The sequence below is a fragment of the Nuphar pumila genome, chromosome 3 (assembly GCF_984573655.1).
Source record: "Nuphar pumila chromosome 3, dmNupPumi1.hap1.1, whole genome shotgun sequence".
In the NCBI taxonomy this organism is placed as follows: Eukaryota; Viridiplantae; Streptophyta; class Magnoliopsida; order Nymphaeales; family Nymphaeaceae; genus Nuphar; species Nuphar pumila.
The window spans coordinates 19,123,768-19,148,475 of record NC_143251.1 but is presented as its reverse complement, the minus strand read 5'-3'; the positions used below and the strand labels follow the sequence as shown (position 1 = coordinate 19,148,475).

General features: G+C 37.3%; 1 protein-coding gene across 1 annotated transcript in view; it reads left to right on the top strand.

Moving 5' to 3' along the window:
- Positions 1–24,708, top strand: part of ECA3 (endoplasmic reticulum-type calcium-transporting ATPase 3) — a 203,697-nt gene that overhangs the window by 54,287 nt on the left and 124,702 nt on the right. Inside the window, exons 15-19 of the mRNA XM_089998975.1 lie at positions 16,943–17,087; positions 19,396–19,500; positions 20,088–20,240; positions 20,369–20,473; positions 20,717–20,913. Coding sequence (XP_089855101.1) covers positions 16,943–17,087; positions 19,396–19,500; positions 20,088–20,240; positions 20,369–20,473; positions 20,717–20,913 — 705 coding nt within the window. The remainder of the gene's footprint in view (positions 1–16,942; positions 17,088–19,395; positions 19,501–20,087; positions 20,241–20,368; positions 20,474–20,716; positions 20,914–24,708) is intronic.

Below are 24,708 nucleotides of genomic sequence, written 5' to 3'. Positions count from 1 at the left end.
CAAACTGAAATAAAATCAAACAGTAAAATGTGCTCCCAATCTATGACTTCAATCCAGTCTAAGTCCTTGCTCCCCTTCTTATCTCTGGCAAAAGGATATAACTGTATTTGAGAAAAAGACTTCTTTTTCACCTTTAAAGATCATCCTGTTCTTCTCTCTCCATATATACCAGCATATCAGTTTCTGATACACCTTCCATCCAGAATGAATTTTAAAGATCAGATTCTAATTAGCCACCTTATTCATGATTCTGTTTCTCAAATTTATTAAGTATTGACCATGGAGCTCTGGTATTCTTTTTTCCACAAACATGACTTGCCACACATGATCCAAGAACAATCCCACTGGATGAGAAATCCTGTGCCTTAATTCAAGGGAAATAAGTTGAGCCATATTACAGAAAATTTTGAGTTTGAATTTAGGAAAAATAGGTGGGAGGCTCAATTAGTTTGTCAGAGTTGGAGGATGGTTACTGTTATCAAGAACAAACTGCTTCTTAACTCTTCTGTTTAGCCACACTATGGAAACAGCGGGTGCTTTTCAACTGCCTGAATTGTTTTCTAGACTTTTAAGCTCGTATATTCCATAGAGTTTCGATAAATATCTTTTCCCCTTTCCCCCAATTTGTAGATGATAATTGATGTTAGACTCTTGTCCTGTCCTACTGTTCAGCAATGGTGAGAAGAAAAGAGAGGCACAATGGAGAAAAACCTTCGTTCTATTCAACTGAAAAATGAGGGATACAAGATATAGGGTTTGATTCCTCTTATTACAATTTTTGCATGCCTAAAATACCCTTGACAATCTAAATAGTGACTACTTGGACTTAAACTTACAAATCTGGACTGATTTGTCCATCACAGATAAGACTGCTTTGACTTTAATATTACAACACTATAATACATAAGTACTTCAACACTCTCCCTCAAACTCGGGAAGATGTGAAAACAATCATCCGAAGTTTGGTGACAAATGTCTGAAAGAGAGAAGTAAACAAACTTTTGTAAAGAAGTCTGCTATTTGTTGAATTGAACGAATATAGGGCAAGGAGATTAAGCCTTGCAAGTATGCTCTTCTAGTAGTGGTAATCAATTTCAATATGCTTCATGCGCTCATCAAACTCTGGTTTTTTGGCTATGTGAATAGCACTTTGGTTGTCACAATATAATTCTGTCCCTTTTGTTAACTTTACTCCCATATTTTCAAGTATCCATCTCAACCAAATTATCTGAACAATAGCCTGAGCCATGGCTCTATATTCAACTTTTGTGGTGGATAAAACTATTCTCTGTTGCTTTTTATTCTTCTATGTTATTAGAAAATCACCCAAGAAAATGCAAAACCTTGAATCCATGATTTAGAATGTTGATCTTTGGATTATCCTCCAAAATCTAAGTCACAATATGCTCTTGGCTCGAGTTTTGATGACGAGGAGAAAAATAGTCCATGGTGGATGGTATCACTACATAAACCAAATGATCCTGAGAAATGCTCCCAAATGGATTGACCTGGGACCACTTACAAACTAACTCATAACATGCGCTGCAAAGGTAATATCAAGCCTGAAAATAGTCGAGTAGATCAAGCTTCCCACAAGCTTCCTGTATACAATAGGATTCTCCAAAAATTCTCCATCATGCTTTAGTTTAGCATTTGGTTCTCAGTTACATACTTGTGTCATGTTAACAAATATCCTCGTTTAGCATGTGCGACTTCAAGGCATAAAAAGTATTTCAACTTTCCTAGGTCCTTCATCTCAATTACATCAGCAAGTCTTCTCTTCACATTTGCAATAGTCTGTGGATCATCACTTGTAATGGTCATATCATCTACATATAATAGTAAAAGACAATATCCAGTATCAAACAAAAATACATATAAGGATGGATTATGGAAGCTTTGTCTAAAGCCAAGGTTCTTCACTGCATTACTGAATTTCTGAAACCATGGTCAATGAGCTTGCTTTAATCCATACAAATGCTCTTCTAAGCCTACAAACTCTTCCCTCTTGATTTGACTCTCTTTGAGGTAACCCTATATAAACTTTCTCCTTGCGATCACCATTCAAAAATGCATCTTTTACATCTACCACGATCCCAACCCTTAACTGCAGATACTGCCAATAGAGTTCTAATAGTAGTCATGTGGGTCACATGTGCAAAAGTTTCTACAAAATCTTATACCATACTGCTGGATGTAACCCTTTGCCACAAGTCTTGACTTGTATCTCTGTATTGTTCTATATGATAAAGTTGTTGCAAATCTGGAATGACAACAAACAATGAGCGAGAAATTGAATGCTTTGGAAAGAATGAAGGCTTGGGGCTTAGTGAAACTTCCTAAAGGGAAAAATCTAGTTGGATGCAAGTGGGTATACAAGGTGATTCCCACAACTTTGTCATATGTTTTAGGCTCATAGTAGGAATAAATTAAGGCTAGAAAGACTTCATGAGTAGCAAAAAAGTATTCATAAGAGACAAAATGTGTGGGAGGTACAAAAGGACGAGTACTACGACATATCTGAATTAGAGGGTCCTGTATTGTATGTTCAGGATCAGTGGAAGAAACATTTGGACTTGGATGAGAAGAATCTTCCACCTCTTGATCATGCTGCTCATAAAATGATGTGGACTCAACTTCAGGTTCTCTTTTGCTATCAGTCACAAGTCTATTTTCCTTTTCTAGTTCAATATTTTCATGAAAGGGAAATAAAAAAGAAAAATTCAATTTACCCTTATCATCCTCCCTTTCAAAACCAAAATATGGCCAGTCTTCAACAAACTCCATATGTCTAGATAATCCACGTTCTCTTTGAAACAAGATCATAACACGTGTATCCTTTTTGGCCATTGGGATATTCTAAAAAGCAATACTTGACAACTCTTGGAGATAGCTTATTCCTTTGATGTGGAGAAACAAATACAGAACATGTACTTCCAAACAATTGCAGGAAATCATAATCTACGTAGTCAAAAGTGGTATCCAGTGAGCCTCTAAAAAGTCTAGTCGGGGACTAGGCGGTACCCCAATTAAAAAAATAAAAAAATACAAAATATACATATAAACTGCTAAAATCAATAACAAACATGTATGCGATATAAGATTGATCACCAATAAGCAATAGACAATGAATAACATGTATGCTGTTATATTATATGTATATATATTAATAAAATAGTCAATCATATTTTTTTTTGATAAGCTGGGATTAGGCAGACCCCCACCAGTTATACCAGTATACATCAAATATATATTTAACTAATAAGATCATCTTATTATGTAATCATATATACATCAAATAAGTACACATGTTTTCAGCCAAGCAATTAAGCAAGTAAGCTGTAAACATTAAAAGTCCTGCTTTAACATAATCACACATTCAAACATTTCAAAATATACTAAGTTAACAGAAAATTTCACAGAAACATGCTTTTACTGAAATATGCGAATAGAAAATTGCCAACACAAAATTCATAATATATGCATAATTCAGAAAACAAAATTCATAACAAAAAATCAGAATACAGAATGCTATTTACTAACACAAAATTCATAACATGCTTACACACCCTAAATAGAATCATGCTTTTACTGATACAAGCATTCAGAAAAATATGATCTATAGATCATGAAAACAGAAAAATTCAGAATATAACTATATATTAACACAAAATTCATAACATATGTACTTTAGAGAATTTCTTGATATGTATACACATACTAATACCTATGTCACAGGGATTCGCCTAGACAGGTGCCGCACCCGCGTCGCGTCGACGCGGGTGCGGCACCCGGTGCGGTCAACCCGACCTTGGGTGCGGTCAACGCACCTAGGGTCATTTTGGTCCATTTTTTGGATTAAAAAAATCTGCTTAGGAAAATAAAAAAAAGAGACCTTTGCCTTAAATTCATTTAAAATGCATTGAACAACATTATTTTCAAGTGAATAAATTCTCATTAAACTCTCTCTCTCTCTCTCATTTAATAGTAAAAACTTCCTCTCATCCTCCAAAAACATAAAACGAGTTTCTCAACAAGGCAGCTTTGGAAAGTGTTGATAATAGAAAACGGTTTCCTAAAATCTATCTTGGAAATTAAAAGCTTTCATTGAGAATAGGAAAGGTCTCCTAAAGTCCAATGTGTAAATTAAACCCATATTTTGAAGTTTTAAATGATTTTATTTAGATTCTTGGAAATTAAAAGCTTTCATTGAGAATAGGAAAGGTCTCCTAAAGTCCAACGTGTAAATTAAACCCATATTTTGAAGTTTTAAATGATTTTATTTAGAAGTTTCAATTTTGGACCCCCCTTCTATATATATATATATATATATATATATATATATATATATTCCGCACCCCCGCACCTAAGGTTTTTGAAAGTGCCGCATCCCCGCACCCTCACCCTCACCCTCACCCATGTGACATAGACTAATACATATGTAAATTCTGATTACACGTGCTTAAGACAAATAAATACATAAATACATTCAAATATATATACTCTATTTTCTCACACACACTCTCACTCAGCCGGAAGAGAAGAAGGAGCGATGAGAAGAGGGGAGACATAGGAGGAAAATAAAAGGTGATGAAAGAAGGGGCGAGACGAGGGGTGACAAGGGAGAAAGAAGAAGATTAAGAAGAAGAGGAAGGGGCAAGAAGAGGGTGACAGGGGAGGAAAAGAAGAAGTAGAAGAAGAGTGTGCGGAAGAGGAAGGGGCGAGAATAAGGGAGAGGGAAGCAAAAAAGAAGAGGAAGAATAGGAAAAGAAGAAGAAGAAGGGTCGAGACGAGGGGAGGAAAAGAAGAAGAGGGGTTGAAGAAGGGCCTAGTAGAGAGAGAGAGAGAGAGAGAGAGAGAGAGAGAGAGAGAGAGAGAGAGAGAGAGAGAGAGAGAGAGAGAGAGAGAGAGAGTTTGTAAGCCCCCTTTTTTACCCTTTTATGAAAAAGGGTTTTATTTTTCGAAATTTACCAATTTTCCCTTTTGAGGTCCAACTCTTCGACTCATTAGACTAGGTATGGAACCTATGTTTAGGGCGACTAGGATCCTAGTCGTCACTTTACATAGATCATAATAAGGTTTCTTGCCATACAATTTCTCAAAAGGAGTTACTTTTCCAAGAATATTTGATGGCATAAGATTGATCAGATAAACAACCACTTCTATAGTCTCGACCAATATATTTTGGATACATAACTAGCAAACAAAAGAGCTCGAGTAGTCTCAAGTATGTGACTATTCTTTCTTTCTACAATATCATTTTGCTCAGGAATGTAAGGGCAAGATTTTTGATGCATAATTCCCGTTTTACACAAAAGATTTTGAAAACTATGGCTAATGCATTCTCCCCTTGAATCCGATTGAAGGTTTTTTATTCTAGTAGAGATTTGAGTTTTAACAAGAATGCAAATTTTTCTAAAGATTTTATGTAATTCACTTGTGTACTTCATAAAATGTATCCAAGTAAATATCATACAATCATCTATGAAAGTAACAAAATAAGTATAACCCCTTTTAGAACCCACAGGAGGTCCCCAAACATCAGTGTACAAGATCCAAGGTTACTATCCGACCCAATCTCACTAGACACAAAGGGAAGAACATGACTCTTAGCCATCTCACAATTCTCACAATGGTTGATCATACTCTAAATGTACAGACTCCCCTTGAATACCATGAGACAAAACATATTGTATCCTAGAACTAGAAATATGTCCTAATCCATGATGCCACAAAACTGTATGATCCAAAGCTGCAACACCTAGACTCAACTCCACCCTCTTCTTGGGCCTCATATCAAGGTGATCCATATAGTAGAGGTGTCCCCTTCTGCTCCCGGTCCCACTCTTCCTCCCTGTAGACGTATCCAGTACATAAAAAACATTAGGAGTGAAGATAACATCATTATTTTGTTGGGTAATTTGACCAACAGGGATTAAATTCATGGAAAGAGAAGGAACATGGTAAACTTCAGAAATATTCAACTTATTTTTTGAATCAGTGAAAAAAGTAATAAAACCAATCTTTGATACAGTGATTATAGACCCAAGGGTAGTGCGAAATACTCTACCGCATGGTCTACAATTGGTTAAGGACTCATTGGCAGTCATGTGGCATGATGCCCCTGAGTCTAGTAACCAACTTGAATGTATGTCAGAACAACCTGCAAAAGCACTAGTCGAAGTAGATGAAGCATGGAAAGACTGAGCAAAAGAGGGAGAAGCAGCTGAAATTGATGATTGAGCTATGAGCTAACGAATCTGCTGCATCTCTTCCAACAACTGGGAGTGAGTAGTCTGTTGTGGACCATAAGAAGTAGCCACAACTGAGTAAACCCCTTCCTCTCTCGCTGGAGCTGTCTCACCTCTTGAACCAACAGACACAACAGAAATACCAGCAGCTGCCCCAAACTTCTTAAAAACTGGACATGTATTCTTTATATGCCCCAACTCTTTGCAGTAGTGTCATCTCACGCCACTCATGTCTCCCCCTAATGCCCCGGTTGAACCTATAGGTACTCCCCCTCTAATTCCACTTTGCCTAGTATCAGCCAATACAGACTCCTCAGATGGACAAGTGCCAAGCGACTTCATCTTGGCCTCTTCATCTATGAGCTTGGAGAGGGTCTGAGTGAGAGTAGGTAAAGAGGCTCTATGTAGAATGAACTTCTCACATTGTCATACTCAAGTCGCAGGGCCATCAACAATTCAATTACATGTGTGACGTGTCCTCTCCTTAGCCTTGCTCTCCAACTCCATGCATTCCTTGCAATCTTTGCATTTAGTACATCTCTCATTAGACCCAGTCAATGTAAGAAAGTTCCATAATTGTTGAATGTTGAATTTTTGAGTAAATTTTTTTAGTCGATTTGTTCTCTTGTCTAAGCTCTCTAAGCTCTCACATTAGCTGATATTCTCTTGCCCAATTCAGCTGTTTGTATACTTGTTCCAAGAAGGACCACACATCTTTTTCTTCTTAGAATCTGGCAAGATTCACACCAATCACTGCTCCACTGAACCAAGTATCCATGACTTCACTTTTGCATTGTTCATCCTACACTCCTTCGTCAACTTATCATACTCTAACACTCCTTGCTTAGGTTTTTCACTAGTACTGTAACGAAAAAAAATTGTTTTGGTTCGGGCCGGATCCCGACCCGACCCGAACCCGGACCCGACCCAGACCACCGCCTCTCGCCTTCCTTTTAAGCTAGCGAGGCAGGGAGAGGGGGGGTTACAAAACCCCCTCACCGCCTCTCACCCTCTCGTCTCTTCGCGACTCTCTCCCTCTCGCTCGTCCATTGTCGCCGACACAGGTGACCCGCGGCCATCGGCGACACGCGTACTCCGGCAGCCTCCCCAGGTACGTCTTCCTCTTCTCCTCTTTCCGTCTCTCTCTCTCTCTCATTCCTTCCCCCTCGTTTCTCCGTTACGCAGGGAGGGGAGGGCTGAGCCTCCTCCCTGCTTTCGTACGACAGGGGAGGGACCGAGCCCCTCTTCCCTGCTTCCGTACGGCAGGGAAGGGGCCGAGCCCTCTTCCCTGCTCTCTGCTACGGCAGGGGAGGGGTCGAGCCCCTCCTCTCTGCCCCTTTTAGTTGCGCCAGCAGGGGCCATCGGCCCCTGCCTTTCTTTTTGTCAGCAGGGGCCATAGGCTCCTGCCTTCCTTTTTGCAAGCAGGGGCCATAGGCCCCTTCTGTGTGCCAACAGGGGCCATCGGCCCCTGCCTTCCTTTGTGCCAGTAGGGGCCATCGACCCTTGCCTTTCTTTTTGCCAGCAGGGCCCCTGCCTTTCTGTTTGCCAGCAGGGGCCATCGGCCCCTGCCTTTTTGTTCGCCAGCAGGGGCCGATGGCCTCCTGCCCTTTGTGCGCGAGCCTATACCCTTGGTTGACAGGCCCGTGAAATCTTTGGAAGCTACATCGTAATGGGGACAAATCATTACAATTGTTGGTCTCCAGCGAGGAATTCCTAGTAAACGTGAGTCATCTGCTCGCATTGACTACATCCCTCTTTAGGCGGCAAGGCTCATTTGGCCCTGCCCCATCCTTTTTTCGAGTCAATTGGGACGGTTGGCCCCAGCCCTATGTATCGGAGAAGTCGAGTCTTTGCCTTGCTTTTGCTTTTGTCTGGGTTTTCATGTTAATATCGCATATTTGCAGCTACGACGGATCCCACTCGCGCTCCGCGACCCGAGCCGTCAATCGTGTACGTCCGCAGACGTCAGTAAGCTCGTAACCCTCCAAGGTAGGGGAAAATTGCATAGAAGACTTAGATAATTGAATTAAGTTTAATTAAACTAAAAGCGACCATTAAATGAATATATATATACATATATATACAAATATATATATTTATACGAGTATGCACTTCACTCAAGGATGCAGTTTCGCCATCCTTGCTCTTTACCTTCTATCAATTTTTACTTGCCGTCACGCATCGCGTCGAGATTTAGCGTTGCACTTTTGCTTACTGCTTTACCTTGCCGTCGTGCTCTGCGCCTAGGCTCTTGTTTTTGCATATGTGTTGGTATTGCCTTGCTATTGCAGATGACGTGCAGGTTCTTGCTCTTTGCGTATGCCTTAAAGGCATCCTCGTGGAGGATGCAAGGGGCATTTACCCCTCTCCCTCTTGCGACAAGAGTTTAGTCGGGAGCGAGCGAACTTCTTAGCGGGTGTTCTGTTGAGAAACCCATATCCCGTCTATCGAGGCCGGTATTGAGTCATGCGAGACATGTAGATACCCCGATAGCAGATCTGATTTGAGATAATCACGTACATAATGTTGGCACAAGGTACTGTTGTTTCAAAAGATAAAGTAAAGTAGATAAACTTTACATCTTTATGAAACACTCCTGTTGAGGCTTCTATTGAGAAGCTATACCCCTTCATCCTAGAGTACTTGTAGTCGTGCACGACACGTCTAGTACTGCGATGATCGGATGAGACAGTCGTGCGATCTCGAACAGTGCTAAATGCACAATGCTGTAATCACATAAATGGCCTCACATTCGCCTTCACAGGCAAGATGCTCGAGTGGTTTGAAGACCACATCATAGGATGGGTCGTTAGTTAAGCCACCCCTAACGCACCCATTCACTTCTGGTTGTTCTGTCAAGGGAGAGGACAGAGCGGTACAAAAACTCCAATGGACAGGTTGTTAACAACCACCCTACGGGCAATGATCCAGCTTTCCCAGTCATTGGAGTTAGGGGAAAGAGACTACAATAGTTAGCTCAACACTTCTGCAGGAGTTGGATGCATCCGTTGCACTGCTTTTCATCCTCTGGGGAATCCTCTCTCGGCTAAAGCCGTCCCCTTTGGAGCGGACTCAACTAGCTATTCGGGTTATTGAAAATACATAGAATAACAGACGCCCGAACTAGTCTCAGTTGTTTCTACATTTTGCCTGCGCGTACCCGCATGCCAGTAATATCAGAACATAAAGTCTGTTCACATTGGTCGTTGGGTCGTGAGATTCGCTTGCACTACTGATTCACTTGCACTACTGATTCGCTTGCACTACTGATTCACTTGTACTACCGATTTGCTTGCACTATCTATTCGCTTGCACTACTGATTCGCTTGCACTACTGATTCGCTTGCACTACTGACTCGTTTGCACTACTGACTCGCTTGCACTACTTGTTTGCTTGCACTACTTGTTCGATCGCACTGCTTACGCGGTTGCACTAGTTATCTGCGTGCATTGCTTACCTGTGTAACTTGATATCTGTTTTAAACTGCGTAACCTACTGAATTAAATTTACATAATTCAGTTCCTTGTAGTCTCTCTTGTGCACCTACTAGTTTTTCACGAAACTAACCCATTCTATGGGTACATGTGATGATTAGGTACACTACAAGCGATGACGCGATAACACGATGGCTCCAAGACGTCCTTCTTCTTGCTCTTAGCTCGCGTCCTGTTGTTTGGGGTTTTTGTAACGGATTTTCCTTGGGATATCCGAATTTTGTACTATTTGGAGAACTTCTTAAATGAAAGCGGTTCTTTTCCAAGTGTTTGCAAGTAGCATGGGTTGTGCGTTTTGATTCTTTTAGCTAACGCGCCCAAAGTTGTCAGTTGCCTTTCTGAAATTAACAAAATTATAGTCTTCCGCTGATTTCGTAAACCATCTCTGAGATTAGGAGATTCCTTTTTAGTCTCTTGTCTGTTTTTCTGAAAGGTTTGCAAGTTTGAAATTTTGGGGTGTTACAAGTACCATCTAGGTAACCATTGAGATCGCGTCCCTTAACATTCACATCATTAACTCGGCCCAATAAGCATAGTTGCTTCCTTCTAGTTTTATAGGAATCAACTGAATGAGTTCACCCTTCTCCATTTCTGCAACAACCCCTAGCTATGTCAATGTGCTGCACAAGCCAATGACTAGAGCAATGTTAAAATATTGATGTAATTTTATGTTTCATATATATATATATGTGTGTGTATTTTTTTGTTTTATCCAAAATACTCAATAGGGGTATTTTAGTCTTTTTACAATATAATTTTATTTTTAGGGTTTTCTTCTTTTTCTATTTTTTTTTTGTATTTTTTACCTTTTTATTTTTGGGACCATTGGGGCCCCCACTTTAATAGACGTTAGGGTCCCCAACGGTCACTAATATGACCATTGGGGCTCCCCAACGTCTATGAGTGGGAGCCTCAATGGCTCCCTCTTTTGTGCTTTTCCATCTTGTATATATAGGGGTTCTCCCCTCCATTGTTTGTAAGGGGTTTTACCCTCTTCCTTAATGAAGATTCATTCTTTTTAGCCCTTTTGGGTTCACCCCTTTGTGGGTTTATGAGTTTGCACTTTATGTGCATTTGGTTACCCCTTAGTGGGTTTGTGTATTCGCACTTTATGTGCGTGTTTATCGGTTCATTTTTGAACCTATTGCATTCAAGGTCATTTTCTAACATGGTATCAGAGCAAGGTTGTGATCGAGTTGTTCTTCGGTGCATCGGGAAGCGTCACTTAAGAAATTTCAAGAAAACTGGTGAAGTATTCATTGTCTGTCCTCTTTTTCTTAGAGTTATTCGGCATGTATTCTTTTTCTTGAAGCATCATGCATTATGAAGCTACTTTCTTGATAATTTATATGCATGTGATTTTCTTTATCATTATGCCTTTTAAATCAAAAAGTATTTTTGCAAATCTAGTGCTTATGTTATTCATTAAGTTGTTGCTTTTTTCACTCTTGCACATTAAGTGCTTGTGTTATTTGGGTCTTCATTGAACCCTTACTTTTCGCATATCACATTTCAAATCTTTTCGGTAAATTTGTTTTTCTAGATATATGATAACTCAAAATCTTGTTTTAATGGGTCGTTAATAATATTTTGCTTTCAAGCATAATTTGATATTAATCTCACTTGTGTGTGTAACTTTAATAGTTTTTTTGTGATTATATTGTTGATAACAAGTTTTGCATACGACTTAAGATTGATGAATACATAACTTTTTTCTTGAATTATTGTTTTGTTTTTTTATATATGACCGTTGGTGCTTTGAATTTATATACTTGACTTTGTTTGTAAGTATACCTTTCATATGAATAGAATGTCTTTAAAAGGAAGTTATATTTTAATTATTGTTTCGTGGCTTCTTATAATATCCCGTGTTTTTCGAAAAAATTCTTGATATATATCTTCTATGAAATTTTTATCTAACAAGGATCACTTAATGCATAATTTCATATGAACAATATTCAATTGAAAAAGTTTTTTTTATTATTATTTTGAATTAAGAGTAGTTTCTATTAAAAAGCATAGTCTTGTATTGTTGTCTTTTTGCATCTTGACGTTTTTAAAGAATCTCCAATTTGATTGTCTTCAAGTGTGTCCCATTCTAAAATTTATGTTTCCTTTCAATGGTTACACAATTGTTGAATTATGAGTTAGTTCTAACTTCTTAAGTCACATAATGAGGTTTACTATGCATTAAGAAACTTATAAGTTTGTCTTAGTGCAATTTTATGTCGTACGGTTACAACAAGTCTATAAACTTATTAATCCTTTTAGTGTGAGTTTTGTCCCACTTGTATGAAATATATTCTTTATTTTTTCATTTGGAATCTCTCTTGAGTATTTTGTGTGTGAACCCTAGTGTTTGCTTTGTGTTTGAACCTTTATGGTTCTTGAGAGAGCTTGTTCGTGAAGAAGTATTTGAAGTTTGTTTGAGGATTCCTTTTTAAGTGTGGGGTTTTCTCACTTTAATGAGATATTTTCTTTTCTTTTCTTTTTAAGTGTTTTAGTTCTTGTGAGTATATGCTCTTTGTGAGTTTTTCATCGTTATTGTAAGGAGTTTGGTTGTGGACACCATTTAAAATTTCAATTGTGGACTTCACTTACTTTCATGTTTTTTCATAAGCCTTTCAAACTTCACCTTTATTAAGAGTGGCTATATTGGTCTAAATCTATTATTTGCTCATTCAAGATTGTTGTCATTCGATATCTTATGTTGCATAAAATTTCATTTATTATCATTTGGTATGCATATAATTGCATTGTTAAAACTTGATTCTTGGATTATCCCAAAATAGTTTTTTCACATGGCATTGCGTATTTGAAAGAATGTCCTTTTTAGAGTATTCTTTGCCCTTTATGGCACTTATGTTGTCTATCACAGGTTGTTATTTGACCTCTTTTTTGGTCGTATTATTGTTATATCAAAGATGTTTGTTGTGGTGAGTTATGAGCACTTCGGTTTAGGTCAGTTTTGGTTGTCACATGTGGTTTGACTCAAACTGACTGTTTTATGTTCTCTGATTATGAGTGTGTGATATCACTCGGTTTCTCTTTGACCATTGATTTCACTATCGATGTTCTTTATTATGAGTACCTGTGATATATATATATATATTGTTTTCGAAACCATAGTGTTTCGAAATATGTTTAAAATTGTCAATTTTATTTGCATTAGTGTCTTCATTACAAGCCTTCTTGCCTTAAGTGTCTTCTCTTTTATGCCCCTTATCTAAGTGTCATCATATCTAGACAAGAATTGTGTGTTCACACCTTTGTGTGTGTTTTTAGCCCATTGTTGGCTGTTTGCTCTTCTCTAGTAGCTGATACACTTGTTTCAAGTATCATCATATGTAGACAAGAGATGTTTAGTCACACCTTCGTGTGTGCTTTTAGCGTATTGTTGGCTTTATACTCTTGTTCTAGTCGCTGAACATACTTGATTTTGAGTGTCATTATATGTAGACAAAAGATATTTATTCACACTTTCATGTGTGATTTTTAGTCCATGGTTGACTTTTGTACTCTTGTTCTAGTCGCTGAACATACTTGATTTTGAGTGTCATTATATGTAGACAAGAGATGTTTATTCATACTTTCATGTGTGATTTTTAGCCCATGGTTGACTTTTTGTACTCTTGTTTTAGTCGCTGATACACTCATTTCAAGTATCATTATATGTAGACAAGAGGTGTTTATCCATACCTTCGTCTGTGTCTTTGGCCCTTTAGTGACATTATATTTACTCTTATTCTAGTTGCTTATACACTTGATTTGTGGGTTTTGGAGGTCCAATGCAGTGATTGCTTGTAGTAGGATGAACTATTGTTGAGATTTGCAAAATTTCATTTATCATATGTGATTTCTTTCTAAATTTTAATCCTTACTACTTGTTTTCTCCCTTGCATAGAAAACTATTTGTTGTTAAAAGTTCATATCATTGATAATATATATATATATATATATATATATATGCATATTTGGAAATCACTTGGTTTTACCTTTTTGGCATTTACCCTATAATGGATGTGTGTATTTTACACATTAAGGGCTTGTGGTGTTTGGCCTTCTAGTGGGCTTCAATCAAGTGTTATACTTGATTGGAGCGTGTTCTTGCAAGTTCATACATGACATTTGTTGACATTAATTTCTTTTCATTCTAAGGAGTGTGAGAAATTATTAAAATCATCTTTTGTTGATAAAATTAATTGCCTCTTCGTTATTAATTTATGTGTATTAAACATGCTTTCTTTCGTGTACCCTTGTGCACATCCCTTTATGAGGAATTAGTTCTTGAATGAACATTGTTTATTTGAAGACATTTTTAATGCATGAAGCTTTTTAAAAAATCTCTCTTATTTTTAAATACAAAGTTAATATCTGTATGCCTTTGTGCATGTGTATTCGTGCCTTTGTGCACTTGCGGTTGTTTTTCTTGTGCTTTTGTGCATATTTCTTTTCTTAAGAATATAGTGAGGTTATCAAAGTGTGTTTGAGTTTAATCATCTTAATAATATTTTCACATATTGCTCGATTGAAATACGTAGAATATCTTTTGCATCACAGTCTTGATGAATCATATGTTCCTCTTGATCAATGTTATGATTTCTTGATTGATCTTGTTTGAAATATTCTGCTTGATTGAAATGCAAAAATATTTTTTACTTAGAGCTCTTTGGTTTATTCCATGGGATCTTGAAGATGAAATAAAAGAAGTACCCATGATACATCACGAAAAGGTGCTTGAGGAGGCTCACCATTAAGATCAATTGGAGGAAGACGTTTGCAAATTTCACTGATATACTATTAAGATGGTGTCTTTATTGAAGACTCTTAAAGATTTGAAATTCTTCCTCTTGTATTCTTCAAACTTTTCGTTCCCCCCACGCAAAGTTTGAGGGGGGGTGTTAAAATATTGATGTAATTTTATGTTATATATATATTATATTTTATCCAAAATACCCAATAGGGGTATTTTAGTCTTTTCACAATGTAATTTTATTTTTAGGTTTTCTTCTTTTTCTATTTTTTTCATTTTTATTTCTTTTTTGTATTTTTTACCTTTTTATTTTTGGGACCATTGGGCCCCCCACTTTAATAGACGTTGGGGTCACCAACGATCACTAATATGACCGTTGGGGCTCCCCAACGTCTATGAGTGGGATCCCCAATGGCTCCCTCTTTTGTGCTTTTCCATCTTGTATATATAGGGGTTCTCCCCTCCATTGTTTGTAAGGGTTTTTACCCTCTCCCTTAATGAAAATTCATTCTTTTTAGCCCTTTTGGCTTCACCCCTTTGCGGGTTCATGAGTTTGCACTTTATGTGCATTTGGTTACCCCTTAGTGGGTTTGTGTATTCACACTTTAGGTGCGTGTTTATCGGTTCATTTTTGAACCTATTGCATCCAAGGTCATTTTCTAACAAGCAAAACACACAACAATATGTTGTGCCAAACAAGAGCCCCAATAGAATATAACCCAAATATGAGCGGCACAACACGAAAGCATTATTGGTAAGTAATGAGATAGTTACGGGATGAAATCAGAGACCAATGCATATATGATTCTTCGGTTTACTAAATGACTAAGTACCTCTGAAAGTTCTTAGAAGGTTGATATCAATACATTTTGGGAATTAACACTAGATAAGTCAATTTGATCTGAAAAATATTTTTTTATTTAAAATGGATCTTTTAACTATAGTTTAAAACAATGTTACCGCAATACAACAAAACAAGCCATGTACCCGTGTCGACATGGCCGGACATGCGTACGGGTATCGGGTGTGGCATGGGTACGTGGGCTTGTGTGTTGAGTCCAATTAAGACCCAACCCAAAACCCACACTCATTTTTTTTCCTGTCGAACCTCCCCCTTCCCACCCTCGGCAAAAGGAGAAAGAGAGCCAAGTGCCAACATCAACTGACCCAAAAAAAGAAAAGAAAAAAGTTCTTTTTTTGGTTTTTGCGAGAGAGAGAGACGTACCTTCTCTCATCGCTGGAGCTCCTATCGTCGGATACTATTGCCGAACAATTCTCTCCTTTGTACAGATAGAGAGAGATAGAGAGAGAGAGAGAGAGAGAGAGAGAGAGAGAGAGAGAGAGAGAGAGAGCTCCACCTTCTTCTTTATCTTCATTGTCTAAGTCTTCTCGTTCGAGAGAGAGAGAGAGAGAGAATCCACCTTCTTCATCTTCATTGGCTTCGTCTTCGTCTTCTCCTCATTAGACAACGAGAGAGAGCGAGAGGTTACGAGGTACCCCTTTCCCTTTATATAAAATTGCATTTCATTCATTTCCCTTTTTTTGAAAATTACATAGATAGGCCTTGTTTTTTAAATTTTCATTCCCTTCCCCTTTTTTTTTTTCAAAATTTCCACATACAGACCTTTTTTTAAAATTTTTAGTATATACCTTAATATGGATCCACATATGATCCAGACCCAAACCATATATATATATAGCCATGATCCCGTACCCTCAATTTTTTAAATTGCCGTGTTGTATCCTCCATACCCGTACCGGTACCCAGGTGACATAGGTTTAAAAGAAAATAATAAGTTCCAGTTGTATTTTTCCTCAAAATTGTCTCTCTCTCTCTCTCATGCACATCATATTCTTAAGGGACACTTAAATACACGATATAAAGATAAATTATCATATTGGGGCACTTAAATACACGATCTAAAGATAAATTATCATATTCTTAAGGGGCGTTTAAGTGCTGTTAATCCAAAGATAAAAAACTAAATGACACACTAACTGAATGGATTTTTGTGTGCTTTTTGAATAAAGCAAATCAACTTTACACCAAACAACCCTTCAATTTTAATAAGCGTGAATCATTTAATCCTTAATTAAAAGTATCGTATTCCTAAGCAGTACTTAAGTACACTTAATCCAAAGAAAAAATCTGACACACTAACCAAGCAGTTTCTTTGTGTAACTTTTGAATCTTTATCAAGCAAATCAAATTTTCACCAAACAACCCTTAACTTTAATAGTATGCATTTATTATTCTTATTGCTGTTGGTTTTACTTTTGAAAATAAAACATATTTTTTATGTTGATGTGAAATATAATTTGTGGACTGGACATAAATTTCAATGATCTTAGAGCTTTCCATGTTGATGTTATAATTTCTAAATACCTCTGAAGCTTTCATATCTTTTGTTCATTGCATTTTGTGTTTTGGCACCCATGTCAGGTGCTTGGCTCTTGGCACAAAACGTATGGCTCGATTAAATGCAATTGTGAGATCTTTGCCATCTGTTGAGACATTAGGTTGTACAACTGTAATTTGCAGTGACAAAACTGGTACTCTTACAACAAACATGATGTCTGTATCAAAGGTGAGCTTTTATGATGTGCATAAGTGCTCTATGATGTGCTTTGAAAGGCTTTTTTCTGTGTTTTCTTTTCGGTTGGTAATCATTTGGAAGGATTCTGGTGGGCCTCTCTGTGGTGTTTTATCATATTGTCATTTCAGCTGTGGTTCCATCTATCCAAAACCGTGAGCCTTTTAATGCCAAAGTGAAACCATCTTCTACTTAGTGCGAATGCTTGTTCTGAATCTCTGCATGCAAAGTTTTAGTGTTTTTTTTCCTAATAAAAAAAAGCTATTTGTCACTGTCATATCCTACCGATACATCAGCCTGTTGATGCTTTAAATATGATTTCTATTGCTGTCAAAAGTTGGAAATGTAGTTGGAAAACTTGTAATTTGTATGAGTGGATGGGGAGAGATGATTTCTATCTTCTAAATATTTCTAGGGAGGTGCATTGTAAATGACTTATAATTGTTAAGATCAAGACTCTGCTTTTGTCTCATATACTGCACTGTGAGTTTGCATGGAGAACAACCTTATGGCAATCGGAAACAGAATGAACTTGTCCTATAAACTCCAGTTCATTATTTAAACTAAAAAGATTGGAGATTTGCTCTGGACTTGTTCATGCATGATTTAAATGATTCCATAACATGTTACCATTGTTAATATATATATATATATATATATATATATATATATATATATATATATATATATATATATATATATATATTGTAACTAAAATACCCAGCAAGGGTATTTCAGTCTTTTCACTGTAATAGGCCTCAGCCCATTAGGGGCTGACAACCCTTTTTCACCTTTTTATTTTTTGTTTTTGACTGTTGGGCCAGCTCCAATATAGCTGTTGGAGCTGCTCCCAACAGTCATAAATATGACCGTTGGGAGCAGCCCAACAGCCATATTGGCTGCCCCCTTTAGCCTCTTGTATTATAAATAGGCCTCATGGCCTTTGTATTTTTCATCTCTTTTTCAAGAGAGTTTTGTATGCAATATACTTTCTCATTTGACCCTTGTGTGGGTGGTATGATTATTCAATCAAGTGTTCCCATTGAGGTGTGTGTTCTTGCATATTCATCGGATTCGATACACTTCATTACAATAATGAGAATTGCCTGTTGTTCCAAGATACCACATGATGCAACAGTTTTTTCTCCATCCTGTGCACTATACATCATGGAAAACCTTCTACCCTTAGGGTAAGCTTGGGTTGCTGGGCCACGTGTGACTCCAAATCAAATTTGATCTGGAGCTATGTCACACTGACTCGGCTAGGGAGGCGCCGCACCCGAGTCGACATGCCCCGACACGGGTGCGGCTTCGAACTCGGCCCGGACTCGGTCAATGCCGAGTCAGGCTCAGTCAACGAGTCGAAGCCGAGTCCGTCCACATTTTGGGCTCGGTCAACTTTGACCGAGTCCAAAAATATCCATTTTAGGATAAAAAAATTAATTTTTATATATCTTTTTTTTTTAAATATATAACCAGACTGTGCAATGCAGTTGCACAACACAATCACTGCATTGCACAGACTGTGCAACTGTTAACGTTTAAAGTTTAAACATTTGAATGTTAAAACTGAACAGATCACAAAGATGTGAATGCTATAATAAAGGGGTCATTTCAAAAATTGGACCAGTACAGATTATGGACCATTTCACAGGGTCATAGTTTCAAGTTTTTTTCCTTTAACCATGGCCCATAGATGTGTTTACCTTAATTTTAATTGTTTACTAGAATTATTGTTATATATATATATATATATAGCCGAGTCCCCGTGTCCAAAATTTTTGAAATTGCGCCGCACCCGGACCCATGTGACATAGATCTGGAGTCACACGAATCAGAATCACAAGATGCCCTTTGTGATTCTGATTCTCACGTAAATGGGAGAACAACTCTTATTTGCCTTTGCAAATGAGTGTTGGTTTCTCACGACTCATTTTCTCATGTTTGGTTGGCCAATTCCAATGAGATTCATTCTGTCATTTGCATGGGAGTCTGAATCTCATGAGACATTACCAAACATACCGTTAATGGCCATATTGATCCACTGGAAAATGGATATAAATCATATAATGTTCATATTGTCAAAATGAAAAATAATAATACTGTTTGGTTTCTCATTTGTGCAAATTCACTGTTGTATAAACTTGTGAAAGTAAATAAAGTTCTTGATATTTATCTCCGTTTTCTTGAATGAAGTTTATGCCTGTCATGAAAGTTTTTATTGCTTATATATATATTTGCATTGCTATTATCAATTTTGTTCTCATTTCAAGAATTTCATGGTTTCCTCATGGCTATCCAGGTGTGTGTAGTTGAGTCTGTCCATCAGGGTCCTGTTTCCTTGGAGTACACTGTCACAGGAACTACATATGCCCCAGATGGTGTGATTATGGATTCAGGACTGCAGGTAATCCACATTCTTTTAATCTTTGGAAATGTTGGCATTACCACGTGAGAACTTTCTGTAGTGATAACTGTTCTTGTTGGGATTATCATTCAAGCAAACGATGATGTTATGACTATGTTTATGTTTTCTTGATGAATATCTCTGGATGTTTATGATACATTGTGGAAGTTTGAGAATGGAAGATTGCTATTTTCCATAGATAGTGAACATCAATCCAGAAGCTACAGTGGAATGGAGATTTTCAACATGAAGAAATTTTGTGTTGGACCAAAAGAAAAGCTCTCTCATAAACACATATTGATGATTTTCTGATTTGTACATGCTTCTAGCCTGATGTTATTCTTAGTTGATTTATGGTAAGATTTTGATATGTCTCATACTCGTCCTTCTAGATAGCAGGTTGAAGTCTTATGTGCTTGTATAGGCTGCTTATGGCTCAATTTTTTGATGTCAAATTGGAACTAACCTGCCTTTTGTTGTATACGTGGTTAAGTTTGGAATTGACCTGCTTTTTGATGTGTACTGTACTTGTCCTTTATTCTTATACATCTAGGTTGATTGACTTCTCCTTTTTGTTTTTCTTTCAGCTTGAATTTCCTGCTCAGTTTCCCTGCCTTCTTCACATTGCTATGTGTTCAGCACTTTGCAATGACTCTACATTGCAATACAATCCTGAAAAGGGGACTTATGAAAAGATTGGGGAGTCAACAGAAGTTGCACTACGTGTCCTAGCAGAAAAGGTAGGGTAAAATTCTGTGTGTTGTTTCTGTTCGGCTTAGGATATACAATGTCCTTCCTATTTTTCTTTATTTGTGTCCAGTGTTTTTAAATGTTATGAGTAGCTGCTAATTGTTCCCTTATTGACCAGGTTGGACTGCCAGGTTTTGATTCTATGCCTTCAGCTCTGAATATGCTGAGCAAACATGAACGTGCTTCTTATTGTAATCGATATTGGGAACACCAATTTAAAAAGGTATGCTTCTGAAGGTGCTCCTAGTGTGCCTTTAGTCGGTGATTTTTGATCAAATTGGTTGATCCTTTATGTTCACTTCCATTAAAATTTACTATTTGGGGAGATTGCTTCACTTCATATGTCTTTTATGTCCATTTTTCTGTTTGTGTCAAAAGTCAAATGAATCTGCTCTGTATTCTAGTGATGATCATGCTAACCATTATTATGTTTGCATGTACTAAAGTGGTTTCTTCGGTTGTACAGGTCTCTATTTTGGAATTTTCTCGTGATCGCAAAATGATGAGTGTTCTTTGTACTCGTAAGCAGCAGGAGGTTATGTTTTCAAAAGGTGCTCCAGAAAGCATAGTTGCTCGGTGTACAAACATTTTATGTAACAATGATGGCTCTGCTGTACCCCTTACTGCAGATATAAGAGCAGAGTTGGAAGCAAGATTTCACAGGTTGCAGAACTGCATTTTGTTGAATACTCTTTTACTTGTTACATTGTTCATCTATGCAGATCGTTTGTCTTATGCTTTATGTGGCTATATACCTTTCTGTTGAATGTTTATTATTATCACAATATTTTTGAAATCCATCTTATTCTGTAGCTCATATCAATGCGAACTTAAGTAGTAAATTGTTGAAAGATATTTGTGCATGGCATTTGATCTGTTTAATGTGTTCACTCTCCAATGAGGGATGATTGTGTAATTTATTTGAAGTAGAGCTCCACATTCTCAATGTACATGATGAAAATTCCTAGGTTATTTTGATGTCCTTTTTGCTGCATGTTGGATAGCATTGCTATTTATGTCTTATCTTTTTTAGCTGATAGCTAATTTTCCATTATTGATGGGATAGTAGATATAGATTTTGCCTTCATTTTGTACTATTGCTGGAACCAGAGTTACCAGAAGCTTCTTATTTGTGTTTCATTCCTATTCCCGTATTCCCATTCAATTCTTATGTTGCTTTTTTTTATTCCTCGCTTTCCGCTTTCTATACATTTTAAAATGCATTGCTTCTCGCTTCTGCTTCCTGTATCGTTTCCTGCTTCCGCTTCCTAGTCTGGCAACCTTGGCTGGAGCCATGGTGGGCCTCTATATGTATCACAAGAAACATGATTTTTCTAGTGTAGGTATTCAAAGAATCAAATATGAAAAAACTCTTTGAGGAAATTCTGGATTGACCTGTTACAGGGGCTTTTTAGGGAAAATTGGCTGAGATCCTATGTGCATGTTTTGTGTGGAGTTGAAACACCAATCTCATGTATGGAGGGGCAAGTCAGTATACGTTTTGGGAGCTAAAAGATGACTTGGTGGTACGTGTAAGAGTTGTCTGGAAAGAATATCTAGGCGCCAAAGTTTTGAATGAATAGAAAATTAGGATGCATCAATAGTTGATGGTGGAAGTTTGGTTCATAACGAGAAAATGTTGATGCTTCCAGCATATATGTTTGAGGAACAACTCTCACTGATATTGTCCATTCAGAAGACTCTTATTGATATTGGTAAAATATGTATGATGCTTCTTGTTTGCTGTGCTGGGGCTACAACTTGTGGCAAATACAAGAAGAAAAGTAGAAGGAAAAATTGTAGATAGAAGATGTAGGTAAGAAGGAGAAGGTGAAGGTGAAGGGAAAGGAGGAGAATGAAGAAAAGCGAAGCTCAGGGTCACAGTTTGACCCCTCCTCTCTCTTATTAATGTTATATGTAAGTACAAATTCCCTTGTGTATTGGCTACATAAGAATGGACAAAAATAGTCAAATTTGTAAGAGTCAAAACTGGATCAAAATAGACCAATATCTCATAACACTCCCCCTCAAGTTGGAACAATAGTTATCTCTCACTCCCAACTTGCCAATAAGTTCATCATAGTTTAGTTTGCTCTAGGCATTCGTCAAGATATGTGCTAGTTGATTTCCTTGTGTATGAAATTCTCTTCTCCACTTTCTCATGGATAAATGACAATAAATATTTGTCTTTAGTGCATGCTATGTAGATAGCTGACCTGTTATCGCATAGAAAAGTCATAGGTAGAGCTATGTTAAGTCCCAATTCATTAAGTATGCCCATAAGGCATAAGCCTTCACATACTTCGAGTGCCATCACTCTATATTCATATTTGGAACTTGATTGTGTTATACATCTTTTTTACTCTTCTAGGATATAAGGTTGCCCCCTTAATTGTACAGAGGCTACAAGTAGATTATCTATAATCAACAGACCCTTCCCAGCCTACATCAGTGTATATTTGCACATCAAAGTATCCATGATTTGCATATAGCAAACCCTTGATACTGCCTACGTATGGTGAAAAGTGGGACAATACATGTGCTTGCTCAAGCCTCCTACAATGTAAGAATATAAAGCCGTGAGTGAGATAAAGTAGATTACTAACCAATTTCTATTATTTGACATCTTCATATGGCTCCCCATCTTTTTGGTGGAGCATGTGATTTTGATCCATAGGAGTCCCAGTGGGTCTACATTCTTCCATGTCTGTCTCAATTAGCAAATCCAAGGTGTATTTTCTTTGGAAAGAAGGATTCCCTCAGGAGATCTTAGAACCTCGATTCTCAAGTATCCCAATGTCCCAAGATCGTTGATATCTAAAACATTCTTTAGATATCTTTTGAGGCTTGAGATTTCATCATCATTTGTTACCACAATATCATCTGCACAGACTATGAGCTCAATAATGTGAGATCCCTTCGTAATAAAAAGGGTATGATCAAATGTGCATCGGGAATAGCCAAAATTTATAATAACTACTAAAGCTCTCAAACCTTGCCCAAGGGGATCATTTGAGCCCATAAATTGCCTTCTTAAGTTTACATACACTACTCATCTCTTTCCTTAAATGAAAGCAAGGTGATAATAACATGCATACCTCTTATTTCAAATCTCCATGTAAGATAGCATTTCTTACACCTAACTGATATATTGGCCAAGATTTATAGACTATAAGTGAAATATATCATCCTTGTGGAGTTCAACATGGTTACAGGAAAGTTTTTTTGGTAATTGATGCTACAATATATTGATATCATATATATATATATATATTCATATATGTATATATTACATAATTTTTTAAATGGGTTTGCCCATGTAGGGGCATTTTGGTCATTTTACAAATGTAATAACTACTGCCCATTAGGGGCAGACCTGTCTTTATTTATTTTTCCCTTTTGTGTCCTTGTTATTTGTCACAAGGACTTTTTGGTCATTGGCCATATAGTCGTTGGGATCTCCCCAACGGCTATATGGTGACTCATGTAGCCTATATAAAGGGGTAAATCCCCTCATTTGTTTCTAATACTTTGCTAAGCCTTCTCTCATAATAAAGTTAATATTTTTTATGTTGTGTTTATGTTTTGACTCTTTGAAGTCTTTTGTATGCACTTTGTACTTGTGTAGTGCCTTAGTGCCTTTGTATTGGCTCTTGGTGGACTTGTAATTGTGCTTGTGCATTTCATATTTGTATTTCTGCATATTTCATTACAATTGATGACATGTTTGGGTATAACCATTGGCAACTAGTCTCGTTTTGTATCTTTTCAACTGTCCGTATTTAATTGTGTAAACCCATTTGCACCCAACCACCTATTGCTTGGTGGCAAAGTTATAATCTCCCAAGTCTACTTTATGTCAAGAGAGTCCATTTCTTTTGTCATTGCATCTTTTCATGGTGGAATATTTGGAGCCTCATCAACATTCTTTGGTATGGGATTCACAATTGACAACAAAGGCCTTGTAGGATTTTGATACAAGCTGGTATGAAGCGAAGTGATTCATAGGATAGAAAGTGCAAGTTCCTTTCCTTTTTGAACAATAGTGGGTAGATTTAGGTTCCTTGTTGAGACAATTCTTGTGTTTTACGTTTAGGGGTATCTTTAGGTAGACTTGAGTTTGGTTCAATCTCTAGCATGAAAGTGGACGTCATGAATACACCATTTTTTTCTCTATTATAAGTGTGCCCACGATTTAGTAGAAACTTCAAGCCCCTTATGACAAATAGAATCTGCCATCTATAGGCGAGTATGAGATAGAAAACTCATTCTTGTTTTGTGTCTTCCCCTTAATTTCATTATGGGCTAATTATGGGGTGTCTTCAAGAAATCTAACATCCATGGATACATACCTCCTAGAAATGGGTTATAACTCTTAATGCCCTTTTTGTGATGATGGATACCCAACAAAATACACCTCTTAGCTCTAAGATCTAACTTGTCTCTATAGATTTTAAG